This window comes from Onychostruthus taczanowskii, unplaced genomic scaffold (genome assembly GCF_017590055.1).
Source record: "Onychostruthus taczanowskii isolate IOZ18803 unplaced genomic scaffold, ASM1759005v1 scaffold77, whole genome shotgun sequence".
NCBI classification, from domain to species: domain Eukaryota; kingdom Metazoa; phylum Chordata; class Aves; order Passeriformes; family Passeridae; genus Onychostruthus; species Onychostruthus taczanowskii.
In genome coordinates this window covers 4,306,149-4,320,548 of record NW_024505561.1, presented here as the reverse complement: position 1 = coordinate 4,320,548, position 14,400 = coordinate 4,306,149, and the positions used below count along the sequence as shown (strand labels likewise).

The 14,400-nt window shown below is 37.9% G+C and overlaps 1 protein-coding gene across 1 annotated transcript in view; it reads right to left on the bottom strand.

Annotated features, from left to right (window-relative positions):
* Window positions 1-14,400, bottom strand: part of UBAC2 (UBA domain containing 2) — an 87,163-nt gene that overhangs the window by 22,540 nt on the left and 50,223 nt on the right. The window contains exons 5-6 of the mRNA XM_041423400.1: window positions 7,469-7,592; window positions 5,506-5,553 (exon numbers count right to left, since the gene is read on the bottom strand). Of these exons, the coding sequence (XP_041279334.1) occupies window positions 5,506-5,553; window positions 7,469-7,592 (172 nt within the window). The remainder of the gene's footprint in view (window positions 1-5,505; window positions 5,554-7,468; window positions 7,593-14,400) is intronic.

The window sequence follows — 14,400 nt, the reverse complement described above, 5'->3', positions numbered from 1 at the left end:
CCTCCTCAGTTCTAAGAGAAACTTAGAAGTGAAATACAAACTGAAAACCAATATCCATTTTTCTACAGAAGTCATAGATATTACAGAGAAAGTGCCTTACGACACGTTATTACCTTTTCCTGTCCTTTCTCACTACTTTCTCCTTCTTCCAGAGTTGGAAATATCTGCATTTCCCTCCTTCCCAGACAATTACAACCTCACTTCCAAACCAACATCCCCTGTATTCCAGATGAACCAACTCCCTTTTTTCTCAGATGCATTCACTGATGCAGGTATAAGTGCTGGTAGCATAGTCAGTTGTCACCTTTACGTGGGCAGGATGTCACAGCTCCCACCACAGAGGGCATTAGGTCAGTAAAGTCAGTAGAATGTAGTGACACTCAGATCAAGCCACTTACAGTCACTCAGCTGAACACTGAGCACTGTCCACACACAAATACTGCACACTAGTTTTGGGCAGGATTCAGCACATGTGTTAATGTACAGGGACTTGCTGGAGCAAGTCCAGTGCAGGGCCACAGAGATGATCAAAGGACTGTGGGAGCATCTTTCACATGAGGAGAGGCTGAGAGAAGTGGGGTTGTTTGGCCTGGAGAACAGAAGGCCCAGGGGATTTGACCAAAGTAAAGAAATGCCTGAAGGGAAATGAAGAGGATGAAACCAGGCTTTTCTCAGTGGTTCGCAGCAACAGGAAAAGGGGAAATGGGCACAAACAGAAATATGGGGAGGCTCCCTCTGAGGATCAGGAAACACATTTTCACTGTGGGCTGATTGAACACTAGCACAGATTGCCCAGGGAGGTGGTAGAGTCTGCATCCTTGGAGATACTCATAAGCCATCAGAACATGGCCTGGGGCAAGCTGCTCAGGCCCTACCTGAGCAGGGAGGCTGGACCAGGTGTTACACTCAGTGATTCTGTACACTGAGTACATGCTCTTTGGTGGGTAGTTCTATCAGGAAAGGGGAATCACACCTGTTACACACGAAACACATGGTTTAGCTTAGGTAAGTACTTAAGCATAGGCAGAATTTTCAGCATGTGAGTAGTCTCACTGATATTAGCAACACTACTGATATTTATACTCTAATACCAATATTCAGAAATTAAGTAGATCCAACATTTAGTTAACATTTACCTGAATCCACTTACAAGCACAGTTACAAAGTGTTCAAAAAATATCATACTAAAGTCCTATATGAGACTGAATGTGGATGACTGAAGGATATCCAGACTAACTGGAGGATGAAAGACAATGCACAGCAGGACATGAATGTGGAGGTAACTGCATACATTAACATACTCTGACCAAAGATTCTCTTTGAGAAAGCACATATTTAATATTAAAGTATGTAGAAGGGATGATATTTTAAATGTGAACACTATAGTGTTAATACAAATGTAAATACAAAATGTTTTAAAACATGTTTTAAAACAACAAAGAATTCAGTATGCATTGTTCAAAATCACTTAAGAAGGATCTGAAAGAGGAAGAAAAACAACAAGAAAATAAATTATTCCTGATCAGCTGATCAGATCAGATCTGATCAGATATTAGCTACATAATACTATTTTTAAGACAGGAACTAAAACAATGAAAGTCTGGTTTAATTATTTTTCTCCCTGGCTGAATCACATTTTATCCTATACATGCCAATTCTAAAGGACATGAATTCACTATATAAAAACACTTCAGCTGAATGAACAACTAACAGAAAGGATGGATAAAATTCTTAAACAGAACTCAAAAGTACAATCCAAGTACACTTGGAGGCATTTAACAGCATCTGTAGTCTATGTAAAACTTAAGTCAGCCACTTCAAAATTATGAATAATAACTAATGTACTCAAAAAACCAGAACTGAAATTAAAATCATGCACTCAACACTGTCTGAACTTTCTATCTTAACCTTAAGCCGTGCAAATACAAGCTCTAAATTACAGATTCCCTACATTTCCCAACATTTAAATATAAAAAGCACAACTTTTCACACAATCTGAGTCAATTCCAGCATAGCACAGTAACAATGCAGAAAACTGTTGCATTCGGCTTAGTGAAATCTCCAAGTCAAGCAGGGTTTTGGAAACTTCTCAATTTCAGTTTCCTAAGGTTTGGACTGAACTCTACATAAATTCAAGGCAGTTCACAGAAGACTTGGTGAGTGCCGAATTTTTAACTTTATGCGGTGCAGCTCATCTTGCAAACAAATGAAAAACTAGCACAAGGTAAGAAGAAAGTCTAGAACACTAAAATCACAGAAAGGGCCTGAAAGATACCTTCCCCCTATCAAATATAGCCCTAAGCTACTCAGAAAAACCCACGCCATATGATCTGTCTGATGACATTGTCCTAGAAGGTGGAGGGAACTCCATGCCTTTGTGGGACATGTCTTCTGCTGGTCACCAACCTGAGCTTATTTCTTTAAGCAGGTGAGCTCTAGCTATGACCGAGCCTTGACACACCTCTCAAATTTCAATCCTATCAGAGTATGGCAAGGAAAAATGTAAAGTGGGAATCCAAGAGATTTTAAAGGGGTGGGGAAAAAAAAGGGAGAGAAGATGTCTACATCCAATGAAACATGAATACCACTTCCTAAGGTGTTTTGACTATTTTAAAGAAAAAAAATAGTGAAGAAACTGTTTCAAACCTTCACTAAACTGAGTGATATGCACTACATGGAGGCACTTCTGCAAACAATTACTGAAAGAATTCTGGGCATCTTTTCACAAATCAGATTTGTGAATTTCTTTACAGTCTACTTCATAAATTTTCCTTATACATAAGCATCATGTATTTAAACAGCATGTTTTATACAACATACCAGCAACTGACATACCAAAAGTACAATAACTGATTGTCCAGTTTCATGTGGACAGTAAAGAAACCACCTTTAAGACCGTAATCCTGTACTGGTTTAAAATTAGATCTAGCAAGATATACCTTATCACAAAGATAGGCACAGCAGACTTTCTGTATTCTAATAAAAAAACATGAGCTGTAATTTCTGCACCTGAGAAATATTCACCATCAAAACTACAAATTGTCAAAAAATTCCCTATCACCAGGCACATTACATCAATGCCTGCCTGCCCACATAGACTCATACATGCATTTGTGTAATGATGGCATCACTCACGACCACTGAAAACAAGAACTCAAGGCAGTACAGTCCCCAGTACCTCTACACCCTGCCGAGAGTTCACAAAAAGGTCTAATGACACTTGCAAGGATGTAACTAGAAAGTCAGATCCCATTTAGTTATGTTCAAATACAGACTCTGAGAATTTAAATAAGCCTAAACCAGGAACACTGTGAAGACAAAGTGGAAACTGATAACAACTCAGAAATTGTGCTGGCACCATCCATTTTAATATTACACATAAGCAGAAGTGCAACAAAAGATAAATGACAGAACAGCATCATAATACACTCAGTATGAGTGCCTAAGTGATCTTCAGTGCTTAAAATACAGTGAAGTGTCTACCAGGCAATGAACTAGTCACTAAATATTATACCTATCTGACTTGGTGTTCATGCCTTTACTCATCCTTTCCATACAAATAGCTGAAAATTTGAGTCCCCAAAGACTAAGACAGTAAGCTAGAAAAATGTTAAGACTAGTAAGAATTACATAATATAGCTTGTCAGAATGACTTAACATTAATTTGACAGTCTATTTATTTCTGTAATTGCACATATATATATATGTTATCAACCAACTACACTTGTAGTGCTAAAAGGCACCTTTATAGTGTTGCATATCCTTCCTCCGATTATCTAATATACCATGAAACTTTATTCCTTTACAAAGTTTTCTCAAAAGACACCAAAATATAATTTCTAACAGAGGAGAAAAAGAGACATCTTAATCACAGAAGTATGGCAGATATGCTATGCAAAAGAAATGGCTGAAAATCCTAACATAAATTTCTTTTCAAATTGCAGCACTTCTTACAAAGTCGTGGAGTGCAGCTCTCTGCTTTCTGAAGAAAAAAATTGAGACTGAAAGCATGTCATAATTGATGATGAGTTAATTCATGCTGACTGAAGCAGTATGAAAACTTGAAATGATTTTTTAGCCATCCTGTGACACAGAAGTAACTCAATTTAATCCTATGGATTTACACCTAAGTAAAACATATTGTCAACCTTAAATTTAAAAAAAAAAGATAATTTATAAAAAAGATTATTAAGAAAGTTCAGCAAGTTTCATTATATAGAAGAATAAAATTTTATATTAAGAGGGAATTAAAATAAGAACTGCATAATGTATTATGAAAAAAAATTGAGCTACTATTATATGTCTGTATAATCAAATATACACAGAGCTTCTGTCATCAGGAAAGAGGGAGTTAAAATGCCTTTCCATTTCTTTCCTTTCCTTCCCTCTCTAATGAACACCTGTTCAAAAGGAAGGGCTATTAAAAGAGCCAGCAGAGTAACAGGAAGGGTAGTGTGCTTGGAGGAAGTGACAGATCCTTCAGTGGGCACAGAGGCTTGGGCTGATTTCCAGGGGAGATAGATTCTGATTTCTTAGTTGCACTGCTTTCATCGATATTTATAGCAAGATCAAATCATGAACAGACACCACTGTTTGCTGCTTGTCACTCCTGTTATTAGTTATCCTAGAAACCGACAGACTATTTTGCAACAGTCAATGCAAATGGTAAGAGATCAAACTACTAAGTTGTAGCAGCATTTCCTTCTGAGCTCAACCCAAATTCAAATTAGTAGGTTCTATACAGCAAGGGCATAATTTGAGTTCTCCATCAACTTAATAATGAGCTCCCTTGGAAGTGGCAGCACTCCCACTGTTAAAAAAGGTTACAGTCTTTTGGGCCAAGAAATCAGTCTGAGCTCCTAATTTCTAAGTCTGTAAAATTTAAAAAGAAGCTTATCAGTATCTAACAATCTGAAAGATTTAGCACAATCTGTTTCAGCACTAAGCACTTTACCAACAACAGAGTCAGAAAGGAAAAAGACAGATCACAGCTCCTTTATCTGACTGATGTGACGAATGTGATTTAGTGCCCTTACTGCCATTGTCATTGTGAGAAACAGCTATACTACAGATCTCCTTGGAGAATAGCAAAGCATGAAAAACCCTCACAGCAAAGTTATTAAAACCTGAGCTTTGGAACCAAAGCTTAAAGCTTGCTGAAAACTAAACAAACAAACTTCAACCTGGGGTACACATTTCTACCATTTCCTCAATAACCTCATTTATAGTTGTGGGTGTACAGCTATATCCATGGCAACAAAATTAATTTCATGCAGGAAGAAGCAGCACCCTGAAAATATTAACCACCAATTTTGTCATCTGTCAGTTTATCACCAGCTAGCCAGGGCTTCACATATTTTGAAGCTGAAGAGGAAAACTTTCTACTTACCAACACAAAATGTTACTTAGTAATTTCTGTTCTTTTTGAGTTCAAATATACTGTGCTGCTCACATACATACACAGTGTTTTAAGCAACATACGATTTTTATAACAGTAAGACTTACCAATCCACTTAAGGCTAAAATCCAGATGTAGGAACCAGAGGTTAAGAGCTAGAACACAAAAGCAGGGATTTAAATTTTTATTTTACAAAGTTCTTGGTATATGAACCACTAAGTTGCAGTATGATATAGGTTATGCACTCATCATGACAATGGGAGACGTCAGACTTTTACCTTTGTTAAAATTCAGTTTACCATAAAAAAAAAAAAAAGTATTCCAGAAGGAGCAAGTGGAAAAAACACAGGGATCCAACAATTGTTCTCCTTCTACAGAACAATACATTTTATCTTCATATAGCTTACTAAGTATAACAGGATGTCAGTTATAGGCTGCACAGAAAAACAGGTCTGAAAGACAGACTGAAGCAAAGGAAATGACTCAGCAGCAACAGGAGAAGAGTTCCAAGCAGGCAGGCACTCCAAGTAAAGCTCTCAGACATGCAGTCACAGACAGACTAAGCACCAGCATTAAAATTAAGGAAATAAAGTTCTCACCCAGTGACATATTTGCTGACATGAAATCACAGAAGTAAGTTGGAGCAAATTTTTTTAAAAATCCTGGTAAGTCAACATGGCAGCCCATTGTTTCTAGCAAAGTATGTGACTAATCACCTGCAGAAGGTTATTACCAACTGGAAAAATGGACTGAAAATGGTTACTAAAATGTTTCTGAGTGCTGCTGACTGAATCATGAGAACACCTTCCTACTAGAGCTCAGACTACCGAAACAGTGACTTGAGATAAGGGCAGAGTTTACAAATGAGAAGAAGGCAAATGAGTCTTCCCTCAGGCTCTGTGTGATGGCAGCAAGCTGCTCAGCAGGGAGAGATCCTGCAGAGATACAGGGCTCAGTGACAGCACTGATCCGCGCTGGACGTGCCGCGTGTACGAAAGCAAAAGGCAAGAGACACGATAGAAAACAGCCCACAATTAGCATGGCTTTCCCAAACACTGCAATAATAGTGGAAGTGATTTCAGAAACAAGATTTTCTGAAAGATCAAGAAAATAAGGTGCTGGAGCAGAAAGTGAAGGAAATCAAAGGCTGAACAGGAAAGAGGATGAATGAAATGTTCATATGGAGCACAAGTCAATATTCTGAAACTGACTACTTATTCTAAAATACTCTCTCCCACATTTCACATAGCTATGGTGTATTCCCCATTACTTGTGCCAGAGCTACTTTTGAATCCCTAGAATATATAGAAGTGAGCCTAATTTCTCGTAAATTTGCACATCTCATCATTCAGATTGTGACACAAATGCCCATTCATTTCTAGGCTGCTGGGTTTTGGGGTTTTTAAATTGTTTTTTGAATAATTATGGCTTTCTATACTAAGTAGCTATATTTTTCCAGTCGTATTTCACAGAATACTACATGATGTTGCTGTGCTTTATGCTCCACTATTCTAGATTACCTGTCACATGGTAATGCATGATATACAAGTAAGATTAATTTATATAAAAGTGAAATTCAGACAAAACCTTGATTATTTACTAACAGTCTTACCACAAAAAATACTGTATTCTACATCTACTAACAGTCTTACCACAAAAAATACTGTATTCTACATCTTTGTTTGAACTCTAATAGACAAGGGAAAAATTAGCAAATTCAAGAATATAAGCAAACTGGAAAGGTATAAGATAAAAATGCTTTAGGATCAGGTTCCATTTTAATCTCTTTTTGTCTAAGTCATTTTATTGACCAAAAAAAAAAAAAAAAACCTGTGGAATTTTCTATTATATTTTTCCATGCAAGACAAGGTAAGAACAGATCACTTGCTAACCACTTCAGCATACTAGAAACACATGTTTCTCTATGTTTTAGCTGATGGGATAGTTACTAGCTAAATGTATGCTGAATCATGCATGTGGAAGCATCAAAATTCATAGACAAACAGAAATATTAACTACTAACTACATTATTAGTTTATTAAAACATGAACAAGCAAGTACATACCATACCTGTAAACCCAGTATGTAGACCAGAGACTTATTTGTGATAGAAAAGTGGCCCAATACTTGTGTCACCTGCACTCTTGGAATGGAGGAATAAAATGGAACAAACAGCGCAAACACAGGACCCAAGCTGCAAAAAGAAAGGTACAGATGGTTATAAGAATGATAGTGTCAAACACTCAAAAGGAGTTCATTTTAAGTACACAACAATCAAAATGTTACACCACCTGGCAAACAAAGGTCTTCCTTGGGAACCCACACTAGGTAACTTTAGTTAGCATTCTAGCTACTAGATTCATTAGCAAGTAAGAACAAGTGACAAAAAATATTTCATTTCCCAATGTTTAGGACTGGAGGCAGGAGAGAAGGCAACATGTTTCATCTAATAGCAGATTCTTTCCATAAAGGACAGCACACAACAAGAACAGCAGTAATCTCCTACATCAGAACAAAATATGATTCAAATGGACAAATGATAAGGATTTTACCTTTCCCAAAAGGTTAAGGAAGCCATAAAACTAAGGTCCTGGTATTCACCCAGACTTAATGTGTTAGAGGATTGCTAACAGAGTACAGCATCTAAGATGGGAATACTGACACTAAGTGGGATACTGACACTTTGATTTAACTTCCCTTTGCCAGTGACTTCCATGCCCTACAAATAAAACTTCCTTAAGGGTCCTCATCTTAATCACAACACAAGATGCTTTTTAAGTTTTTAAACCACCACTGGAAAGAGATTCATAGAGTCGAAGACTTCAAGCACTCTTTACAATGACCAGATGCCTAGACTGATCTTGTGAACATGAGCTAGTGCATTTCATTCAGACACTCAGTTTTGCATATAATCCTTTTTACGAAAAAAAAAAAAAACAAACCAAAACCAAAAAAACCACCTGTATAAACAGACACAACACACTCTTGAAATAAGCTGAAATTATAGAAGTTCTAAGAGTCAAAATGCTACAAGAAAGCAGCATAAAAAAATTATTCTTCATCTGAAGTTATTCCACTGTAGACAATATTCACTGAATAAACCAGGTTTTGTAAGTGAAGATAGAAGAAAAATAAAGAAAAAAAATATTTTCTCTTCTTAGAAAAGCAATTTTAAATTATTTCTTTCTACTCTGACCAAATTGAGAGAATACCACAACTGTGGCATGCTTTTCAGGTTTTATTGATCCTGTGATAAACAGTGACTCAGAGACAGAGATTTCACATGTAATAGTGCACTCAATCATAAGACGGGAAAGTACAAAAAGGAATTTCCCAAGACTGCAAGTGCATTTAAAAGGAGATTAGAGCATGCTAAAAGGTTCCCTAAATGTTAGTATTCACCATTTATGTCAACAGAGACCACAGAAAGCACCACCTCCAGAGTAGCAGCTTAATTCAAAGTCCAGTGTCTGACACTGCTCAGTACCCAACAACCTAGAGGAGCTGGAGGAAACAGCTAGTGATGGGCCTTTTCTCCTAAAACACTAAGTTCATAGGCACCACAAAGGTATGCTCCTAAAGTAATCAGTGTTTGTTTTTAAGACAGAGTTCACATCTAATTTAAATAGATATTACCTAAATATCCATTCAGGTATCTTTTTATAAATGTCAAAACTGGTGCCCTTCAAAATGCTGTGTGAAACTCATTTGTATAGGCAATTCCACTGTGTGAAAATTCATTCCAATTGCTTTTAAACTTTCACCCTCAACTTTCTTTATATAATTCTGTACTTTGAAAATGTCCCTTTATTTTCTGTTGCCTTCAATATTTTCAATAGTTTACTAATGCCTTTTTTTAGAGTATCTATATGGGGTTGCTGCTTATCTACAGTAGGTCTATCAGACAAGTTATCAACAGAATAATACCAGAATATGGCTGACACAGTAAAGCACAACAAAAGGATGGTCAAGGAAAATGTGGACTCACTGGTGAAAAAAGGGACCTAGTGACAAAGGACAAGAAAAAAGCCAGGGCACTCAGTGTCTTTTTTGCATCAGTTTTCAATGGTTAGTTTTGCCCTCAGGCCTTGCAGGTCCCTGAGCCTCCTGTGGGATTGGACCTGCTGTGAAGGAAGATATTTTGGAGGCTCTTGAGCCCAGCTGATCACACAGGAAGCAAAAGGACCAGACAGGCTGCACCCCAGGGTTCTCAGGGAGATCCTACCTCACTGAAACACCATCGTGATTAGGGCAGATTCCTGACTGGATAATTGCATATGTCACACCCATCTTCAAGGAGGGCACAAAGAGGATCCTGATAGCTACAAAGCTCACCTCTAACCTAGGGAAAGTTACAGAGCAAAGCTCCTCAGAGCCATTGCCAGCTACGTGATGGACAAGGCAGCTGCTAATATCCCATCTGGATTTACCAAGAGTGACTCTGGTGCTGTGGATAAGGAAGGGGAAGATGGCAAATGTTGTACACTCTGACTTTAGGATGGCTTGATTTGACTTGATTTCTTCTTCAGCCCTTAAAAGAAAAACAGGGAAGATATGCACTGCATAAGCAGATTTGAGGGAACCTGGCTACGCTGCTGGACTCAAAGGGTTCTGATCAGCAGCACCAACTGTAATGGCAACTACTTACTAGGAGCTTTGCTCAGGGATCCATACTGGGATGAACACTATTTACTGTCTTTATTAAACAACCTGGATGACGGGACAGAGTGCACTTCCAACAAGCTAGTGAGTGAAATCAAACTGGAGAGAGCAGTCAATACTTTGGAGAGCAGGACCACATTCAGCTATTCCTTGATGGATTTGGGAATTGGACTGACATTAGGAATGTTAGGGAGTTCAACAGAAGTAACTGTGGAGTCTCCATCTGGGTTAGAACAACCTTGTGCCGTGGCACAGACTGGCTAGAAAACAGATTTGCAGATAAGGAGCTGGAGAACCCTTTGAGTGTTAGTCAGCCTTGGAGTGCCACTTTATCCTTGCAGGAAAGGTCAATCACATACAAGGCAGCATTATCAATGTGTTATCATCAGGCCAAGAGAAGTAATTGCTCAGCACTTCTGAGCCTAAACCTAAATCATTGTGTCCACTTTTGGGTTTCATGCTTCAAGAAAGGTATTAATATACTGGAGCAACTCCAGACAGGACAATGATGATCCAGTATTTTACCAGGCTGCCCAGAGGTACAATTTCCATCCTCAGAGATACAGCCAGGACACACAGCCCAAAATAACCCATTCTTGTTGGACATGTTTTGAACCCAGGGTTGAACTAGATGACTGCCAGAGATCCTGTCAAACCTAAGCTACCCTATTGCTCCATGAAAACTCAAGGCCTTATTCCTGAAGCTCATGATCACTGGAGGAATTTCTATTCCTGTATTTCACTGGGCAGGTACAAACACCCATCCACATACTGGAAATAAAAGGTCTGGCTCTTAACTCTTTTAGTTATGCTAATTAGTTGTTTGGTACCATATATCAGATTCAACATCTACAGGTGGAAAACATATTCTTATTGAAGGACTACTTCAGTGTTTTCCTTCAGTTCTTTCTTATCCTCTTGTATTTGCCCTTCCTCTCATCTCTTTTAGTCTCCTTTTCTGTGCTTTCTCTTTTTTTGCAGAGACCTTCACCCAGCCCTTTGTTCATTACACTATCAGAATATCAGGAACATCCTTTCACATGCCATGATTAACTTCTACTAGAAATCTGTGATGTCTGTGTGCAAAGAAGGGCTATAGACACAAGCATATTCTGACTTTGAACTGAGTTTTTGCCCACTTCATATTTAGGAAGTTAATTTTAGTCACACGGGTTAGAAAATGAAATTTTCAAACAACCCAGAAAACTCTAAAACCTGAAAACTGAATTATAGAGTTTGAACATTCTACATGTCCATCCCAAAGATGTACTGTAGTAGCTGTCTATATAATAATTATATCTTCATTTTGAAGAGTACATTAAATTTCAACATTTGAAGTGAAATGGAAACACAGTGACAAGATAGGAACATTCTACATCATATGAATCGATGAGACTGGTTTTGTACAAAGAAATAAAAAAATACATATACAAACAATATCCTTGAAAAAAATAAATCAGAGATGTAAAAATTGTCTGAGAAGAAAAAATCAGGGGCAGGTACATCTTACAAGAAATGCACTATTTAAAGTCTAAAAGGGTGACTATTAAATGCAGATTAAAATAAAACATTAGCACTAGGAAATATATATGCACAAAACAGAGGAAAAATGGTTCTAAAATGGATGAACAAAGGGTTAGAAAGCTAAATAAATGTAGCTTCTGCAAAAATTCTTGCTGTTGTCAATAGACATTCTGTGGGATTACATTTGCAGAAATAACCTATTTTATTCAGAATGACTCACTACTCTTACTAACTGTGGTGCTGTGTTTTTCTTCATTCAAGTTCTCCAAAAAGCCATTAAACTGACAAATTCACAACCACATATTTTCTGGGGGACTAAAAATATCAGGTATAAAAAACAGCTGCAGACAATACAGGCACGCAAGCAGTGCACTTGCAATTCAATTTACTAAGTCATTTCAGTGACCTACGTTCCTACAGTCAGCCCAAACACTGCCATAATACACTTAAGGTTCTAGCCTTTATTCTGAACATGCTAAATATTCACAATAACATTCCTTAAAATTAATTAACTCTGTGGAATGTGACTACCCTTGATGGTTGTGTTCCTCTACCTGCTGGAGCCCTGGACTCAAAGGACTCACCTACTGCACCCAATCCTTTCACTACATGTCAGCAGGACAGCCCATTGCCTGAGGTCTCTCAATAGCAGCAAAAGCATTAGGCTTTGTTACCCAATACTCACTGGCTAAGGCAAATATTTCACAGGAAAGCAGCAAGAATGCAGAGAAAAATTTTAAAATGCATCTGGAGGTGAAAATAAAGGTTACTCCTGCCCATGGATATCCCCGCAGAATCCGTGCAACTTGCAGTTCATTAAAATTTGAGACTAACCATCTAACCAACAGTTCACAATCCCCTCATAAAGGCAGAAGTCAGACACCTATCCTAAAGTAAGCTTTAGTTTTTAATGCCAAGACTATCCAACAATACATTTTGTAACCTGCTGGGTTCCATGTTCCTCACCTTGCCTGCAAAAAGCTGAACAGTGTTTGTGCATATATGGTAAACACAAATGTATGTCTGCACATATATGGTAAACACAAACACCTTGTGACACACAGCAAGTTCTTAATTTACATGTTCAAATCCTGGAGCTTTCAAACAGATATTGGACCAACAGCAGCTGTATCAGAACAGAAAACAAACAGCTAGAAGGATAAACAGTTAGTGAAAGAATGCAAACTGCACTATTTAGCTCAAGTAATTAGCTTGAGCTAATTTATCATCATGCTAGGCTGGATTGGTAGTTAATATACCAGTGTGACTCAAAGGGTACAATCTAGTACTGTATCTTAATCACAGGAGGGCAATATTTTATCAGATCAAAGCAGGAAACACATACTGCTGTTGTTTTATAATGATAAAACAATTCTGAAACAAACATTTCCTTTACTAAGAAGCTGGGATACTAATGTCAGCCCTTGAGCAAAGACATGCCTGCGTATCTCAAAATTTCCCATTTCTACAGCAGACCACTGGTGCTGGACACGGAACCACACTGTGGTATTACTTTGCGTACATATGAAGCAAGTTCCCTGTGCAATTTCCCTTTAAGCAGTCCTGAATTCTCATTACTTCATTTAAAGCAATTTTACTCTCTGATGAAGCTGTATAATTAAAAATTATTCAAAAACAAGTAAGGAAAAAAAAATCCAGAATAAGACTGGTACGTTTTCCCAAAGATTTTCTGAAGGTGATGTTAGAAGATGAATGCTCCATTAAGACTGAGGAGCTGAAAGCCCTAGATAGAGCCCTTCAGCTCTTTGGCATCTAAGGGGAATCAATCCATGTGTACAGTGGGAGTTCAGCACCAGAAAAATCAGTGTACAGTGTCAACCAAGTGCTCCAAGTAGGTACAAAAGTAGTTCACAAGGCTCTATGTTCTGCTGTAGCAAAAACATTTCCTATAATATAAAGCAACTTTGCCATTAGATCTGTGTTTACTTGAGGCTTTCTGATGAGATGGACATGTTAGCAGAGACCCTATCTCTCACACACCTTCACCACTACGATGTCAGCCAACACCGGTGCTGTGAACACAGCCCTAACGTTTCCAAAGAGGCATCCTGCACTCTGCATGGGTTGGACCTGCCAAAAATAGCCTTATCATGACTTGTTGGTTGTTTAAAATCAAGCCTCTAAATGAGGTCATGAAACAGTCCTTTGCAGTCATGAATGATCAGTATCAGTTTTTGGGGAAAAGCTGAGGTAGCTCTCAACCACAGCCTTTAACAGCAAATGAAAGGATTTTCCATCTGCCTCTGAACTCCAAAACTCTCTTAACAAACACACCATTTACCTCTTACATTAAAAGCTCTTCACCCATAAACAAGGTTATTTCAGGTACAAATGGGTTAACGCACAAACTGACATCCCATTCCTTTCCTACTCCCTAGACACTCATTCTTGTCAGTATTATTTTAGGGGAATCAGATTTGTGTTTTAGAAGCTTTTTATCTTTCATGTATTTACCTTATGTTTTTCATCATCATTATTATTATCACTGCTTAAAATGTAACAAACAGCTTACAAAGGCAGATGTCTCAACTAATCTCTCAAAGTCCCAGAGTTCTTTAACTCCCTCATACATTTTTGAAAGGCATTTCTGTAAATCCTCATCATTACGATACTAAAACTGGGAATGTCCACAGGCGTTTGAGACGTCTGCTTTAACACCACATCTCGGTATGTCTCAGTTTTGAGGTTTCCTCATGCTGCATCAGATCTCATTGGTAAGAAGTAGTTTTAATTATGTACTGATTACACAGCTCTTTGCTGTAAATTAAGGTATTTTTAAATGCAGATGGCATATA